The sequence below is a fragment of the Cryptomeria japonica genome, chromosome 7 (genome assembly GCF_030272615.1).
Source record: "Cryptomeria japonica chromosome 7, Sugi_1.0, whole genome shotgun sequence".
NCBI classification, from domain to species: Eukaryota; Viridiplantae; Streptophyta; class Pinopsida; order Cupressales; family Cupressaceae; genus Cryptomeria; species Cryptomeria japonica.
The window spans coordinates 729,479,751-729,499,078 of NC_081411.1; the positions used below are offsets into that span (position 1 = coordinate 729,479,751).

A 19,328-nucleotide genomic window follows, 5' to 3' on the forward strand; every position below is an offset into this window, starting at 1 on the left:
GACACTATGACCCTATGAAGAGAGATATCATAGCACTGGATGGTAGAGTGCTAGCAAATGTTAGTGATGTAGCTATCAGAGAGGCCTTCAGAATTCCAGAGTGCCACAACTCTGTATATGTGACAAAGGATGAGGCCACTCAGATGTACCAAGATCACATAGAGGAGTATGAGGCCACCATCAGCCATTCATGGTTGGACAAACCGAAGAAGGGTGCCTCCAAGCTGCCCAAGAAGAACTTGGTGAGGGCATACTTTAAAGAGGATATCAAAGACATGATTGTTCTATTGAACAGAATAACGGGTAATCCCCAAGGCGCTCCATTTGAGCCTTGGATGTATTACTTCATAAATGAGATAATGAATGGAGTCAAGATGATTGATTGGTCTCAGATGATAAGCAACAACTTGGACAACCAGCTGAGAAATTTGGAGGAGGATAGAATCTTCTACATGAGTTCATATTTGTTCTATTCCCTTGCTAGAACTTATAGATACAGAGGCCTCACCTGTAGAGGAGAGGTGGGAAACAAAGAGAATCAGTTTGCTGTTTACGATTGTTACCCCTAGTTGCATATGGAAGAAAAATTACATTTCAAGAGGGTGAATGATGCATTTTTGATGCATATCACGAGGACGCTACAAGGTGGATTACATTAGAGACTCTCTCAAGAGTATAAGGACCTCATAAGTAGATTCGGGTATTGGTATATCCAATACCCAAGATTCACCTATATCAGAATTCAGGGATTTTTTGGACCTCCCTACAAGCTCCCAATTTATCCCACCAACCGAGTTGTGTTGCTGGAAGTTGTGAGGCAACTGGAGAACTTCATGATGGTTCAGAGAGGGAAACAAAAAACAAGAGCGTCTTTTCCCCTTCCTGTAGGCAATAGATTAGAAACATGTTCATCATCGCAAGCTGTTGCCACTGTGGAGAAAGAGCTGGCATGGTACCCCTTCTACCAATATAAGGCAAGAATGAACTTTGATCCATTCCGTAAGATGAAGAAGATAGAAGGAATTGTATTTGAACAAATAATTGATTTCGAGGATTATTGGGCTAATGCAGCCGATAGTTTCAAAATCAAAAGAAGATTTTGGTCGAGAATTCCCCTAAGTATGGTGAGAGCAATAGAGGTATTCAGAGTTGCTGATTAGGTTGAAGATAGTCCTGAGTTTGAACAACTTGGTTTCGAGAAGATGAGAAATGAGCCACTTGCCTTGATTGATTGGGTAGATGTGGAAAAGTCAGATTTGGCTGATCTCATTAGATCAGTATTTGAATACTCTAAATGGTGGACATCTGAGAGAATAAAGGAGCTGAAGTCAAGAGGTGTTGCTCTTACTTATGATCTTATGGGAGCGGATGGCTCTATGTCTTCCAACCATGGTATTTCTTCAGGCAATGCTCGGAATTCAAAAAGTGATGGGTCTCGGAAGAGAAAAGAACCTGCTGGAAGTTTTGGAAAGGCCAAGGGAAAGAAGATTGTTGGAGATACAAGTAGGAGACATGAATCAAATGAAGGTCATTTGACCTTGAGTGCCGCATCTGTTGTGCCTAACCAGAATACAATTGAAGAACAAGAGATGGATACAAATATGAGGTATGATGAAGTAAGAGTACCTTCTCCTTCGGTTGAAGAGATAATGAGAGAGGCTGTCCAAAATCCAGCCAAGGAACTGGTTTTTACTAGAGCTATAGAGGTTGAAGAACCTGAGCCTCCAATGGTTTTTCTTGATGGTATAGTTACTGGACCTAGAGAAATGGATGGTAGATTTGATGAAGATACTATGGAGCAATCAACCATTCTTGATTGGTTGAGAGAAAGGATAAGGACCAAGGTTCCTGATGAGACCCACTCAGAAGAGAATACCACAACATTTTTGGCGAAGTTGAAAGAACTAGTTGTGATTAAACCACCTTAGCCAGCTAGAAACTTCTCTTTGATTCAGAGGGATAGTGCAGGGTTCAGATAGCTGTGCCGAAGTAAGGAAAGACCTAGAGTGATGTTGCTCTTGAAGATTATGAAATTACTACCGTGAATCTCGGAAAGAGCACCAAACTCCAAGAAATTTAGGAGTTTGATGTTGCTGGTAACACATTGAAGGAGCGACTAAACAAGGAAGTAGAGAGAAGGAAAAGAGTGGAAGAAGAAAATGAGCAATGGAGAAAATATGTTCTCCATCTAACTATGCCACTTAATCATGAGATACCAGCTACCCCTCTGCAGCCTCTTTCGCAGGAGTCGATGAAAGATTATGAGGACATGAAGGGCACATTCAGGCAAGTTAAGGAATGGACTTCAGATGCTTCCACACGTGTTGACATACTTGTGGAAAATTTGGTATCGGCACATGAGTCGGCTTCTTCATTGGTCAGCAAAATTCAGGACTTGGTTGCAAATTGGGAGGATATTGAGGAAATCCAAGACGAAATACTTCAACAATTGAGGATTATCCGAGGGCTGTCACAACAAGACCTGATAGATGTAGGTGTCGTCCAGGCTGGGGATAAGTATGATTCTAACACTTGGTATTGTGCTTTGGTCACCAGGATTGAGGTCCTGAAGAAATTTGAGACTAAGTGTTCTGAATTTGAGAAAAATGTTAAGAGAAATTTTAAGTAAAGTGTTTCGTGTGGCATCAGAGATTTGGCAAAGGGAGGGTATGCAAGAAAAACACCTGCGTGCAGAGAACTTGAGAGTCAGAATTTAGTCGAGCTTTTTCAAAGTCTCGGGAATGATTGATAAGGGAGATCTCTCAAGAATTGCGAGTTTTCTCCTCATTGACGAAAACTTTCTTGCGCAGGCAGTTGAGTGGGAATTCATCCTCGCCACGTGTATTGATGATGTGGATGTCATCGACTTCCAGATTAGTAACTTGCCAAGTGTCGCTATTGAAGAGGTGAGACTCATTGTGTCCAGATACATTGAATTTGCAGAAAGGGAAACTGGACACTCACCTCAGTGATAATAGCAGCTCTGCCATGTGTCACTCATATAACCTAAACCGAATATAACACCAAATACCAAATGTATCATATATGGTCCAAATATAGGCTCGTTTAGGGAACATGGTATAAATGCAATATCTAAGAGTATCATATCCATATAAAGTATCCAATATGGCAATTTGGCATAGTACCAAGGCCCAAGGGAGAAATCAAACATAGGAAGTGAATAGGAGAGAAACTGGCACTTGGGTGACCAAGCTCAAGGAGTGCTTGTTGACAAGGTGGTATACAATTGGAGTTGTTCAATGGAAGGAGATTGAGGAGTTGAAGGTGAAGCATGTGAACTTGGAAAGTCAAAGTGTTAGGAGGTTGAGAGGTATGGGGCTAAGCCTACACAGAAAGGTTGGTGGTAGGGAAATCGTTCAATGTGATGCAATGACAAGATCCAAGGTGCAAGGGAGATTGGAAGATTAGAAATGGAGTGCTTGGAGCATGGAGCAGAGGATTTGGGACTTGCACGTACAAATCCTTTGTGCACACAATGCTACAGTGCATGCATTGAATGGGTTGCTAGTGGCATTCAAGGGATAAGGCGTAGTCTAGCATTTACAAAATGTCCTATCTAGAAATGGGGGTGCAAGTAGAGATCACTAGTGCTGCACAAGACCAAAAGTAAACAAAGTTGAGTTGTGCCCCCATGACATGTGGATACATGCATCTAGTCAAGGGAAGACCTGCCAATTTTTGGCTAAATGTATTTTCTTTGTTTATTGGTGATCTTTCTTTAAGGCTTAACTTTTGGCTAAGAAAAAAAGGGTAGTGGAAGAGCTACCTGTTTTCTTGTTATGGCAAGCCATGCATGCAAAACTATGAGATACTTTGTAATAGTGAGTTATGACTATTATGATTAGGGTTTAGATTAAGACTATTAATAGCATGCATTGTACATTGGAGAATATGTTCTTTGAATTGTGATAAATAGGGTCCTACTATTCAGTATACTATGTTACCTATGATACATTGGATAATATGTTCTTTGGATTGTGATAAAGAGGGTTATTGCTGTTCAATATATCATGGTACCTATGAGAGTACATTGGACAATGATATGCGTGGGCTAACATGGAGTCTCAGTTTTGATTATATGCATAGACCTTTAAGTAGTGAAAGTGGTATTAATGGCCTATTGTATGGCATAGTTAACTATAGTATAAGGGTTAAAGATAGTGTTTTCATAAGAGGCTGATTCTACAGGCTAAATAAAAACTAGTATAATTCCATTCTCTTGCAATAGATGTGTGTCAAAAGGAATTAATGTATTTTCACAATATCCTATGCATAAATGACTATGTTTCTCTTGTTATGGAATATTGATACATAAGTTATCATTGTGTATGTGATATCAGGACATTATAATACTGCTTATACTTGAGGTTTCATGGGAAGGATATACTTAAAAGTTATATACCATATTTTGGTTACTGGCCATTGACCTATGAAAGCATTGCATGTTTGTTGGCATGGGATTTGTTAGGCAAAATAAGGATAACATGATCTCTGTACCTTTCGATAAAGAGATAACGGGTGCTCATAAGGACTGGTCCAATATGTTCCTTAATACTAGTGTGAGGAATATAAGAGAAGTTGTCATCTGTAGGTGAAGGTAAATGTAACTTATTAATTGTCCACCTATTGGATTTTGGAGACAGGTAGTCTAAATACTGAAATCCTATATAATTATAGGGATACTTACGGGTAATGGATTACAATAGTAGAAAGATAGTATTGTGTGTCATAAAGCTAAATTACTCCAGGATAAGCTATACCAACCTCTATGAGATTCTATGTGAATACTAAGTGATTCTAATCTCAGCTCCATCTAGTGACTCCTTGGTGGGAGATTTAAACTTCCTTTCTAAGGGGTGTAAGGCTTAAGTAACACTTGTAAGAGTATCAGTGATAGTCCCAAGTAATTGTCTAGATACTTGTGATCATAGATGAGATAAATGGATAAAAAATTAACAAAAAGAGTCTTGAAAATTTGGGGGCATTGCGCACCACTTGGACTTCACATTTTGTAAAGAATAAATAAACCTCCCTGATACCATTTGCTACCTACCACAGCTGCACCATTTACATGGAACATCAAAGCTTAAAGAACCTCCCTGATACCATTGGTAACCTGCCTCAGCTGCAGCACTTGAACTTGAGATGGAGTAGAAACTTAACTAACCTCCCTGATAAGAGATGTGATTTTTCCACTGTCCTTATCAAAGAATCTGAGTGTTTCTGGATCAAGAATTGCAATCTAAAACACTGCTTATAAAAACACATACACACAATTTGATCCAGCGACACTCAGATTCTCTAACCTCCCTGATGCAATTGGTGACCTCTCACAGCTGTGATACTTGAACTTGGAAATGTGTTACAACTTAAATAACCTCCCTAATACCATTGGCACACTGTCACAGCTGCAGCACTTGGTGTGTAATGGCTTAACTATGTTATTTTGATTTTGATAAGTAGGATTATCACTGTTAAGTATACCATAGTACCTATGATACCAGCTTAATATGGAGTCCCAGTTTTGGTAATGTGTATAGATCTTTAGGTTTGGAAAAGTGATATTTAATGGACAGAGGTAAGGCGTAAATAATCAGTGTGAGGATTAATGATAAGTATTTTCATCACACGCTGTCTCTGTAGTGTAAACTGCAACCATTGTAATTCCATTGTACATGATCCACTCACAAATTGTGAGTGGAAAGCAATAAATGTATCATCACAGTATCCTGTGCATTAATGTCTATGTTTCTTTTTTTCTGGAATATTGATACATAAGATTTAAGCTGCCGGTCTGGGTTCAGATTTGGGTCTGAGGACCCGGTTTGCTGGTTTGGCTAATTTTTTTTGGGGGTTTGGGTTCGTAAGTATAAAAAACATGTAAAAATCATATATATATATATATATATCATGAATTAAGATTAGAATACCACATCATTAAATTTAAATAAAATAATATAAATACTAAATTTAAAATTAATACAAATATTTCACTTATTAAATTTAAATTATTATAAATAAAACAATATTATTAAATTTAAATTTCTTTATTATAAATTTAAAAATATTATAATATAGGTTATTCAAAATATTAATTTAAACAAAACAATCTTATTAAATTTGAATACTTTATATTTTATAATAAATTTGAAAAGGGCTTCATATAAAAGACTAAAGATCATGGTGTATTCAAATTCAATAATATTGTTTTATTATAAAGTTTGAGCGATGGGGTGCAAATGGACTTCAGTGCCCGGGCTTCTCTCCTCCTTGAATGTGCTGGTTCTCCCAAAAATGTCAAGATGAAAGACTAATTGCATGCCGAAAGGTAAAATCAGCAAACCCAAGCGTATTTTGAACCAGTACCCGGAACAGGTGCGAACTGGATCCAGATCTGGCCAAGTAGCTGGTGAACCTGGTAACATAGTATATATATATATATGTGTGTGTGTGTGTGTGTGTGTGTGTATATTATAATAATAAAAAAATGATATATATCCTGTCCCCCTGCCGTCCCCAAAAAATAGCCCCCCAGACTGCTGCACCCAAAACGTGTCCCTGCCGTCCTTCCATCCCCATCCTGAAAACAATGTGGAACATAGGTTATCGCACTTACGCAATTTTGAAGTGAATGTTGGGACTTGCCTGGTGCATTGAATATAAAAACATTTCATTTCCTTTTGATGGGAAATCTGACTTATCAAATGATGCTTTTCATTGAATTTTATTAGAGTGAAGTCATACACATATTTTTTTGACAAGCACTCTACTATTTTAAACTGATCTTTTTATACATTTATACAATTTCAAACAACAGTTTTATTTAGATGTCATACATTGATTTTGGTATTTCTTTCTCATATTTATGTTTTCCTAAATTTTTGTCTAGATGGGTGGAGAACCATTACAAATGGATAGTTTGGAAGCTGGCTTGCATTGAAAGAAGCTATGCAAGACAAGCTGCAGGGAAATTCTTAACCGTGCAAAATGTTCTTGAAGAATTGAAGTACAGGTAGACCCAATTTTTCAGTTAATAGATTATTAATAGTATCATGTAACTTAAACTATGAGCTACTTCAGAAATGAGTTCTTGTTACATTCTGCAGATATGAAAGAGAAGTAAACCGTGGTCATCGTTCTCCACTCAAGAAAATTGTTGAAGGAGATGCAGTGGCTGCAAGTACGATGGTTCTTTGTGTTTCAGCAATACGTGTATGGCCCCATCAAGAACACAATGAACCATCTCCAATTAAGGATTCAATGGAGGTTTTGAAGGAGTCAGAGAATCACATTAGTAATGGCATTTCAAAACCATCTGGTGATAATTGGGGAAAGATAGAATTAACTGATGGATGGTAGGCAGACTTTGTTGCTTGATACTTGTGTAATTGATAAGATTATTCAGAACCTCATTACTTACTTTTTTCAGGTACTGTCTGAATGCAATTTTGGATGAACCACTTTGCAAACAACTCTTGCAAAGGAAATTATTTATTGGGCAGAAACTCCGGGTACATTGCTCAGGATTTTCAGTCTAAGGAGTTTAAAGAGTTTCTTGGCATTTAAGCTAGTCATACTATATTAATTTTGCTTTCTTACCTCTTGGTCTTTTATTACTGATGTTTTTCTTGCCTTTTAGATTTGTGGTGCAAGCTTGCATGGTTGGGTTGGACCTTTGTCTCCCCTGGAGGTACAGAAAAATTCTCACCTGCTTTAGTGATGCACGACAAGTGATCTGCCACGCTATGATTGAAGAAATTGGTGCTTATATTTTGTGTTTTTTTTTATTACAGGCATCTCGAACAGTCTCATTAATACTACATATAAATGGAACATACAGGGCCCATTGGGCTGAACGCTTGAGCTTCTGTAAGATATGTTTGAAAAATGCAAATCATAATTTGCCTTTTAATTCATTAATTGAGTTTCTTTCTTGCATAATCTGAATTCTAAGGTTTTGTGTCTAGGTCGAGGCCTTCCTGTGCCACTGGCTTTTAGAAGCATTAAAGAAGGTGGAGGTCCTGTTCCCAGAACACTGGTTGGAATTACACGCATTTATCCAACTCTATATAAGGAGAGGTCTTGATATTAATGTTTCAATGATTCACTTTTGGAATGCTTTTTTAGTAACATATTTTGTTCTAATTCAGAAGTTAATTTGAGTAATTCTATAATTTCTGAAGATTCATTCTATTGCAGGCTTGCAAATCGAGCATATATTATAAGGTCTGAACGAGCCGAAGACAAAACATTGCATGTGTACAATGAAAGGTGAATTGGTTTGCTTCTAAACTGTACAATATATTAGTTATGTATGTACTTAGTGAGATGTCATGTGGAAGACTGCAAACTAGATTTTGGAGAGCTCCTAGTCTTTAGAATTGTTTTTAATATTGAAGTTTTTGCACAATACTATAGCAATCTTTTTTATTGGAATTTTGTAATTGCAGTTTGAAGCAAAGTTACAATCTTTGAGTTTTCGATGTTTTATGGTCTCTTGAATAAAGATAGAAAGAAAGAAAAAATTATATAAATATCCATGAAAGACAAAAATAAGTTAGTGGGACTCATAAATGAAACAGTTACGAAAGAGTAGTACCAGATTGAAAAGAATATACACACAATCTAATCCAGAAACTACAACAACAATAAGACCTGAGTATATAAAAACTAATAGAACACAAAGTATAATAGAAAGGAGAAGAAAGAGAAATGTAGACAGAATTTGGTTAGACCCTGAGCTGTAGATAGCCTTGTGTGGGAAGGGCCTCCCAAAGAAACATAAAGCTTAAAAGGACTAGAAGATTTAATGTTGTCAATTATCACTGTCAAAGTTCCAAAGAAGGCTCTGAGAATGCTCATATGGGAACACCAAGGGCTGAGGGGGCCAGGCTCAACAAACTGGTATGGAATCCTAGTGTTCCTCTAGTTCCTTTACTAATGTTGAGGGTCAACAGATTGCTGCTAAATGAGAAAAAAATAGTAATGTGTGTCTGTGCATGATGTGGGCTGCAAACAAGAGAAGGCTCTCCATGAGATGAAGCATATTGACTTTGCATGAACTTAGAAATAGTGTTGTAAGACATTTCAATGGTGACACATAAAAAGGAATTCTGTCTCAACAGTCTATTGTTTTCTCAGATTGAATGCATTGTATTGAGAGGGTGCTTAATGCCTGCAATCCTTGTAGAGGTGTGGAAGGTGGAAGTAATCAATTTGACTGCTCTTGGGGCCCCTTGTAAGGATCTGTCTTAGAGTAATGCCCTCTTGAAGAAGAAGGGTTAGAAGTGTTTGATCAACACATTGAAAGCAAGTGGATGATGAATTGGTAGTCTTTGTTTGAACAGTTATAATTATCAGGTTGAAAGACAATTATGTCTAAAATTTGTATGCAACTTTTAGCTTAGAAAGTCAATACTGGGCTATGTGGTTATGGAGAAGTTCACATGGACAGGATATGCTGCTAGTAAATATCCTACTTAAGACAAGCACTGCTTGAATGGTGGAAGTAGATCCATATAGATGTTCATGGATTCAATGGGCTGATTAGTCTTGGAATGCCAGCAACATTGGCACCTAGTTGAGCCCAAAGATGTTGAAAATAAATAGCCAGTTCGGATTATACTTGATTAAATTTTAATGTTGCCTAAGTGGCAATTAAAATTTAATAACTTAAAGCGATTACAATATGAGACTGGTCCTATTTAGGTGTAACGTGCTAAGGCAACATGTAACTTGTGATGACATCATAGGTCAAGACCTATTCATGTAACTTGTAAACAGAATTCGAATTTATTGTATTTTGGCGCCAAGTTTTTTATAGCCAACTAAGGCAAATAAGTTACTTGTATCTCCTATATAAACAAGGCGATGTAATCCATTCTAAACACACTCATGCATTCATCCAATTCAGCGATCTGATCTGCAAGCAATTCAAGACACAATGAATATATATTGAGGGCCTGCCATTATACTCTGGGGTCAGCGAACTCACCTTGGAGAATAGCGAATTCATTCTAGCTGTGTGAATCCACTCAAGGGTGACGATTATCATCAGATTGAAGGACAAGTCAAATTCGGATCAGAATTCAAGATTCAGATAAGTCAGTTTGTTCATGCCCTAAGTGGGCAAATTTGTACTTGGCTATCCCTTGACATTAATATAATCTGATTTGAATCTTGTTGTTGGGTTTTTCCACCAAGAGCGAGGTTTTCTCAGGGTACTGCTGTGTTGTTCTTGTGTTGTTTTGTACTGTTATGTGTTGCATTTTCAGTTTCAGCTATTTACATTCAATCTGATCACTAAAAACTAACATGGTATCGGAGCTTGTTTCGTAAATATTTGTGATCAGATTTGTCAATCTTTTATTGTCTTTCAATCTAACCTATTATTCAAAGCTTTAGACTACATGGCTTCTTCTCTTAGGGCTGAAGACAGGTTGGAAGGTTTTGCGAATTACACCTCTTGGAAGGTTCGTATGATGATGGCCTTGAATGATCTTGCTGAATATGTTAGCAAGGATGCTGAAGAACCTACTGATGAAAAAGAAAAGGACGAATGGAAGGAGGACTTTCAAGCTCGAAGGTTGATCATTGACTCTGTCAAAGACCATATTGTGTCATCTATCTCCAAGATGAAGTCTGCTAGAGAGATGCTCAGCACATTGGAGAAGATGTATGAAGTCAACAACACTAGCCACATTCTTGTAGCCGCATTCTTGCCTTGAGGAATCAGCTCTCCCACATCCGATTGGAGAAAGGGGAATCTATCACTTCCTACTTCATGAGAATGACTGATTTAAAGGATCAACTTTCAGCAATAGGGAAGGAAGTTGAAGACAACGATCTTACCTTGGCTGCCCTCAATGGTCTTCCTCCAACTTGGGAACCATTCATTCAAGGAATCAGTGGGAGGATTGAGCTTCCCAAGTTTGAACGGTTGAGGGGAGATTGCATCCAAGAAGAATCTCGACAGGCTGCCAAGGGGGCAATCAGGAACTCTCATGGAGGAGATCATCACATGCTTGCAGCTCAATCAGTCAAGAAGAAAGGTGGAAATTGGAATAAGGGCAACTTCAAGAGGAATAGAGATTTCAGACCTTCAACAAGTCATGATTCAAGGAAGAAGCCAAGAGATCTCTCACACATTCGTTGCTTCAAGTGTGACAAGTTTGCTCACTATGCGAAGGAATGTCAAAATCAGCTCAAGCAAGGAGAAGCGAATCTCAAAGAGGTTGCAGAACAGAAGAACAATGAAGACTTCCTCTTCATCTCTGCCTTTTCAAGCAATGTACCGACTGACTGCAACACGTGGCTGATCGACAATGGCGCATCCAGACACATCACAGGCTACGAAGAGCATCTTTCAGACTTGATAGAGAAAGAATCCAATCTTTATGTGGTAATTGGTGATGATGCTCGATATTCGGTAAGAGGTTTCAATACTACATTAAATTTAGATTCTGGTATCTCTCTACATCTCAGTGATATTTTATTTGTGCCTGGAATTAAAAGGAATCTTATCTCCATTTCTGCACTAGAAGATAAGGGTTATCAATTAGCATTTTCTGAGGGTAGAGTACTTGTGTGGCCTAAGAAATCTAGTTTTAAATCTGCTCGTGTCATTGGTAATAGATATGATAGCTTATACAAGCTTTCAACCAAACGTGTTCAAGCTTTCATTCATGAGGCTCTTGAGATCAGTGAACTATGGCACAAGAGGCTTGGTCATTTACACTTCCAAGCACTTCCCTCACTTGAGAAGATGGTCAAAGGTGTGCCTAAACTTAGTCAATTTCATGATGATACTTGCAAAGAATGTGCTTTAGGTAAGATAACTAAAAGTCTATTTTATAAAAGTGAAAGTAGAGCTAAAGAAAAATTAGCACTTGTTCATTCTGAGTTATGTGGACCTATGTCTCTTGCTTCACCTAGTGGATGCCTATACTATGTTATATTCATAGATGATTTCTCTAGAAAGACTTGGATTTACTTTCTGAAAACTAAAGAATCTGATGAAGTATTAAGTAGGTTCAAAGAATTTAAGGCTTTAGTTGAAAATCTATCTGGAAAAAAAATTGAAGTGTTAAGATCTGATAATGGAGGTGAATACACCTCAAGTAGCTTTCATGACTTTTGTGTAGAGACAGGAATTAAGAGGGAGTTCTGTGTTCCCTACAATTCTCAGCAAAATGGGGTGGCTGAAAGGAAGAATAGATCCATTGTTGAAGCAGCTAAAACAATGATTCATGATCAGGATCTACAAATCTTCTTGTGGGTTGAGGCATCTAAGACTGCAGTATATATTCAGAATAGATGCCCTCATTGTGTGTTGAAGAACATGACTCCTTAAGAAGCCTTCACTAGAGTCAAACCTGATATTAGCCACCTAAGGATCTTCGGAAGCCCTGTCTATGTTCATATACCAAAGGAGAAAAGAACTAAGCTAGAGTCATCCAGGAAGAAGGGCATCCTTGTTGGATACAATGAATCCTCCAAAGCATTCCGAGTCTACATCCTAGGACAAAGGTACATTGAGGTAAGTAGAGATGTAACTTTTGACGAAAATATTGCTCTTAAGAAATCGAAAGGTTCCTTGGTTGATGATGATAAAGAACTTAATGGAAATCAAGATATGGATGTTGATACTAACCTTGAGATTCAGAGGGAGTCTATTGAGCCTTGTGATCCTTTTGAGCCTTGTGATCCAATTGATGGACCCAGAGACATTGCAGTTAGTAAGAAGAGACCACTTTGGGTTAGGAACACCATCCAAGAAGCCGAAAAGTTTGCTGCTCCCCAAGGAACATTCACAGAAAGCAAGAGACCTTAGAAGATCTCCAACTATGTTGAAATGATGTGCAACATTATTTAGACCGTACCATCAAATGTAGAAGAAGCCATGAACCAGCAAGCGTGGAAGTTGGCCATGGACGAAGAATATCAATCCATCATCAAGAATGATGTTTGAGATATTGTGCCTAGACCTAAAGGTAAGTCTGTTGTATCCTCTAAATGGTTGTTTAAAATAAACATACTGCTGATAGAAGTATTGAGAAATATAAAGCTAGATTTGTAGCTTGTGGTTTCTCTCAAAAGGAAGGCATAGATTATGAGGAAACATTTGCACCTGTTGCTAGATATACTTCTATTAGAACTATTATATCTATTGCTGCAGCTAAGAGCTGAAAGTTACATCAGATGGATGTAAAGACTGCTTTCCTTAATGGTGTCATTGAGGAAGAAGTCTATATTGAGCAACCAGAAGGATATGAGATTCATAATAGAGAATCTTATGTATGCAGATTGAAGAAAGCTCTTTACGGCCTCAAGAAGGTTCCTCGAGCTTGGTATGAAAGAATTGATAAGTATTTGGTTAGTCTAGGATTTTGTAAGAATGATGCTGATTCTAACCTTTACTTTAAATTATTTGATGGTAAAATGCTAATTTTGGTTTTGTATGTGGATGATTTATTTCTAACCGGTGAAGATAGTCTCATCATTAGATGTAAGAAAGAATTAGCTACAGAATTTGTGTTGATGGATAGCTTCGGTAGGATCCTTAAAACCCGACTTTGCCATCAAATGTGTGAGGGCCCTTGGCCTTGCACATTTAATATTTGATTATTATACGTTTTCGATTTTCTTATTTAATGAAACGGTTTGTTAAAATAAACTAATATATGTTTCGCCACCTTAAAAGACGTATTCTTTATATTATGACCGATGTCTAATATAAACAAAGAGACGTGATGGTTGACAAGGAGCCGACTATTGGAATAATCGCGTTGCTTGGATGCACACTCAGTTCGGGTTTAAGGTTTGATTCATTCCTCATTTTCAAGGCAATAATTGGAGATAGACAATTTCGTTAGATTGGAGCATCATCCTTCAGCAGTTTCGATACAACTCTTCAATAGTGCGTGTTCAACTCCTTCATATCGATTCCTTGTGCAACAGTGTGCTCTCATCCTTAAGACATATAAACTGATATTGATATCAGATCGATCTAGATAGATCATCTATCATCATTAATACAACATTGTGAATTGTATGCAGCAGTCTAGGAGAATCTAGATCATCATATAGCTTCAAAGAGTGAAGCAAATTCATTGTAACAACATATTGTCTATCAATATATATAAAAGAACTTCTTGGTTGGGTTTTTCACGTTGAAGAGGAAGGTTTTCCCAGGGTAAAATCTGAGTATTTGTTTTTGACTTATTGTTTGTCAAATCTGATTATTAAATTTAACAATTTGAAATCAAGGATCTAGGCCTAATGCTTACTTTTTAGGTTTAGAAGTATGGCAAAGATCTAATGAAATCATCCTTAGTAAAGGAAAATATACTATTGATATATTGAAAAGGTTTGGAATGATGGATTGCAAACCTATGTCTACTTCTATGGAAACTAATTTGAAGAAATTAAGTTTATCTGCAGCTAACTTTGATTTTGCAGATCCATCGGAGTACAGACAGCTGATTGGATCCTTGATGTATCTAGTTAACACTAGACTGGATATTTGTTATGCAGTGAGTGCCCTTAGCCAGTTCATGAACAAACCGAAGCATGTTCATCTTGTTGCAGCCAAGCATATTCTGAGATATTTGCGAGGCACAGTTGGCTACGGGTTGAAGTATCTAATCCAAAGAAGCAAAAATCGTTTGGGGAATTAATCGGCAAATCAAAAGTATAAGAGTTTTTCAAAAAATCGGGAAAAATTCAGATTTACAAAAAAAGGCAAAAAATTGTAGAAAAACAATCAAAAACTACTTTTTATATATATATTAAGGCATTTCCATAGCATAGAGATATTGTAGGCAAATAAAATAGACACTTGAACACATGAATTGCAGGAAATAGATTTCCGTTGTTTATATTCATATCACTGATTACGTTGCACAAAATATACTACACCATATATAAGTTTAAAATGCAAGTGATGTCATCAAATCCATGAAAGAATTCGAATTGCTAACTAAATTAGAAAGTTTTGGAATGGAAATCATAAGGAATCTTGCACACTTGAGAAACAATTCGAACTTAAAATCCAAAATAGAAAGTTTTCAAAGAGGAAATATTGGAATATTGACAAAGAATTCGAACTTGTAGCCAATATAGAAAGTTTTTAAGGATGTAATCTTGAGGATTCAGTTGGAATCAGAACTCAAAATCAATTTAGAAACTTGCACTTTGTAAACCAAAAAGAAGATTTTCGAACTTGAAGAGATGACAAGCCAACTAAAGTCTAAAATAGAAGCTTTCTCCATAAATATTCAGGACTGAAGTTGATTTAGAAACATGAATTGGAAGGATATTCACGTGTTTCTAATTGTGAAAACCAACTCTAATACACATAAGACATTCTTCCTTTCAATATTACACAACAAAAGTTCGAACTTTCTGAGCGAATTAAGAGCAAATTTCAGAGTTATCTTGCAAGTTGGAGAATTTACATGTGAAAATCCTATTCTCATGGCTAAGTATGAAAATGAAATAAAATCTCCAAACACTTGGCCATTCACAGCTTCGATTTTCTTTAATCCAGGATAGAGTTTTTTTTAACTTATTTTCCTTTGGTTTTACAGATTGCAGGAGGAAATAGAAGCGAGATCATTATAGAGATCGCAGCAACGAAAGATTGAGGACAAGTTCACAAGCAAGGTTCATCCGAGCATGAAGATAGCCAAAATTTGGCCAAGTATGGGAAATGTTTCACACAGAAAATTCCAATTTCCTCAATTATGATGAAGGCATGGAGAAATTCTTCTCCAAATTTCAGGATATCAAGAAGGAGGGCATGATCATAGCAAATGTTTGAACAACTTGATCTTATCATTTCATATTTGCAAGGGGTTATCTAGAGCTTTTACCCTCCTCCCGCGCAACATAAATTGGTAGCTGAAGGCAGGATCGTCATAGAAAACACAAATGGAGTTTCAAGCGAAATTCAGAATTGAAGATAGGACCACGAGCAAGGTTCGTCTAAGCATAGAGAGGGCCAAAATTTGGCTAAGTATGAGAAATACTTCCCAAGGGATTTCTTCTCCAAATTCGAGGCACTTGAAAGAATCTCAAGTCATCAAGAAAGAAAAGTTCTCAGACTCGGTGAAAATATAGAAAAGTTAAATAAATTTCCAACTTCTTGAAGGATTTCATCTCTTGAAGAAATTAAAAAAGACAAGCTCCCAAGAAGGAATCAAATTTCCATACTTAGACAATATCTTGACACAAATTGGAGAATTCAAGGAAGACATCCAACACGTTGAGGTGGCGCCTCGTCATCTTTCGACCAATCAGATTGCTCCAAGTCAGCATGTCCAGGTTCAGTGAACCTGGCTTATCCAAAAGCTTCTAGAAGGGCACACTTCACAATGCAGCAACCTTCTATTTTCATTGATTGTTCATATTTAGCAAGAAGGACAAGTGTCCCCAAATGTAATTTTCTCATTGGTCGAGGGGTAGTTAGTTTTGGGAAACCCTAATTAGGGTTTTATCTTTCAATCTGGGCCCTTGATCACTGTTTGATCTCGGTCGTTCATTGATTTCTAAAAAACTATATGAGGTTACCTCCTCTCATTTGGAGTGTGAGGTTTTTGACATATTGTTGCGTGAAGGTCATTTTCAAATAATATATTGCATGTGTGCTTTCTCTTAAGGCTTTGTAATCCCTATTGTTTGAATGATTAGCATGGTTTCAATTTCCTCAACACTTAGTTAAAATTAATTTAGATTTGCTTTCATGTTATTAGCATTGAATGAAGGATTTGATAAGTGTTAATTGATGGTGTATCTTTGATCATACTTTTGGTGAATGGATGATTTCCATTTCACTGTGCAAAGTTAGTCTAAGCCCATCCTCTGTGCATCCCAACATCTCGATCACAAGCACAACCCATTGAAGATTGCACCGGCTTTGTGTAGTTGTCCTTAGTGTGGCGAAGCAAAGTTTGGTTTCCCTAGAGCACCCAGTTGATACCGTCTCCGGAATTCGTAGGATTAGATCAGCTTTCCTAAACCCTATCTCTTTTCTCCTTTTTGAAAGTCTAAATCCCGAAAAATCCGAAAAAAAGAGAGCCTAAAATTGCTAAATCTATCTAAGTCCAACAGTTCAAAGACAATTCTTAACGTAAGTCCCCCTTGAGATTTTCAGCATACGCTACCCAAGAAGCTATTTCACTAAAGTCGCTTGTTCGCACATATAGACCTTGGAATCAGTAGTGATTTTTCAGGAGAGGATAGAATACCTTCAGGTATCCTATTCTAATGTTTGGTAGATGATAAAATAAACACCAACAAGGTCCCTGTTAGCAATGGGGCGATGTGTGAAAAGGTCACAACATTTGGCGACTCCACTGAGGAAATGTTCTAGAACGTTTCAAGAACAAAGCTCAATCTGACTCTTAGAATCTTCAATTAATCCTTGCATAACATAGCAAAAGGTCAGAAAACACATTTGAAAAGATGGAATCCAAGAATTGTATCGAGTTACTTAGTCATTGATTATCCAAGTGTGTGCAATTGCGTTCATTACCTTCACGAGAATATTGTAAAGTCAAAGGATCCAGTGAGACTAGCTATGTAAGATGTCCATACTTCTCAAGCGGCCAATTATAACCTCACGAATATTGCTCCACTGCCGGCCAGGCATCTATAGCTTCGATGGAGTTACTCGCATATTCCCATTAGCCAATTTAGATATTGCATTTCTTTCTTTTTTTTTTTTTTCCTTCTCTTGATATTTCCCTTTTCACGTACTTTCAAATTCCGTCAATTCCTTTGGCTTGTAAGTAATAAACTTACTTGGGTTTGAAAATTATAATGGCACTGAAGCAGGATATAAGATTTTTCACTAGTCGCAGCTTCACCTGAGAATCTATAATAACTCGGATAAAATTAATATGTGTAAAATATAATAATCAAATGATGTCAGCGTCAAAATACAATAAAAGTTTTCCAATCTTGTCAAATACGAATTCAACTTATGATATACTATACAAAAACAATCTCTAATTCAAAGAACTTCATGAGGAATTGCTCAAGAAATGGACTTAAACAAAACCTGGTGAAACGCAGAGTGTGTCTTGACAACAACTCCCACATCACAAGCAGATATCCCTCGGAACTAACACCTAAGCAAAGCCGACCTAAAACCTAAAGCAGAACTGGAAGCAAACCTAAACTAAGGCAAACCAAAGCATACCTATTCTAACCATGATATAGGAGGTAGGTTTCAAACGAAACCTAAGGTTGGAAGTAATGCTTGAGGAATTGTCCATTGACAGGCAACGAAACATCCTCACCAGTTAAGGTTCTCAGCTTGAATGCATTCTCTCCCAATATCTCAACAATTTGATAGGGGCCTTTCCATAGTTTGTCAAATTTGTTGTGATCTCCCCTTCTTTCGTGGGCTTTATCCCAATATAGCACTAGGTCAGAAATCCTAAAGGCTTTTACCCGTGCTTGTTTGTCAAACCATCTCTTAACTACGCCCTGATGTTTGGCAAAATTCTCTAATGCTTTATCTCTTTTTTAGTCTTGTATGCACTCTGTCTTCGCCCTCCATATAATCTTGTATGAATTTCAATGTAGGAATTCTCAGTTGTACGGGGAAGACAGGCTCTTGGCCATATACCAAAAATTATGGGGATGTCCCCAATGAATTCTTAACTCTCGTTCTATTTGCCCAAAGGGCGAATCTCAATTGTCTGTGTCAATCTTTCAGATTTTTCTCTAACAATTTCTTAATCACACAACAAATTCGTATTCGTTGATTTGGCTAACCCATTACCCTGAGGATAATAATTCGATGAAAACTTAAGGGTTATACCATATTCAAAAGCCCAATTCAAAAATTTTAATGATGTAAAGGCAGAACCATTATCACAAACAATAGCATGTGGACAACCAAACCTGGTAATGATGTTCTCCTCTAAAAATTTAATCACAGCGTCAATTGTACATAACTTCAAAGCTTGAGCTTTTGACCACCGAGTACAGTAATCAGTCGCAGTTAGAATGTACCCGTGTTGTGCAAAGGAAGGTGGATTGATCATACCAATGAAGTCGATCCCCCACATAGCGAAAGGTTTGGACTCGATCACGGGCTGCTGCGGCATGGCTGGATTCTTCTCTCGAACGGCAACAACCTGGCATGTGTGACATGTCTTCACATGTTCATGAGTATCTCGGAACAAGGTAGGCTAGTAATAGCCTACTCTCAATATTTGGTGCGCAGTAGCCAAGCTTGCACCATGACCTTTCCCAAATCTGTTGTGAAAATGTTCCACAATTTGTTTAGCTTC

The 19,328-nt window shown here is 37.3% G+C and overlaps 1 protein-coding gene across 6 annotated transcripts in view; it reads left to right on the plus strand.

Annotated features, from left to right (window-relative positions):
- Positions 1-19,328, plus strand: part of LOC131047463 (protein BREAST CANCER SUSCEPTIBILITY 2 homolog B) — a 130,676-nt gene that overhangs the window by 47,124 nt on the left and 64,224 nt on the right. For all 6 annotated transcript variants that reach the window (XM_057981359.2, XM_057981360.2, XM_057981363.2 and 3 more), the window contains 7 exons: positions 6,911-7,033; positions 7,128-7,376; positions 7,451-7,532; positions 7,661-7,711; positions 7,815-7,890; positions 7,989-8,100; positions 8,221-8,292. In XM_057981359.2, the coding sequence (XP_057837342.2) occupies positions 6,911-7,033; positions 7,128-7,376; positions 7,451-7,532; positions 7,661-7,711; positions 7,815-7,890; positions 7,989-8,100; positions 8,221-8,292 (765 nt within the window). The remainder of the gene's footprint in view (positions 1-6,910; positions 7,034-7,127; positions 7,377-7,450; positions 7,533-7,660; positions 7,712-7,814; positions 7,891-7,988; positions 8,101-8,220; positions 8,293-19,328) is intronic.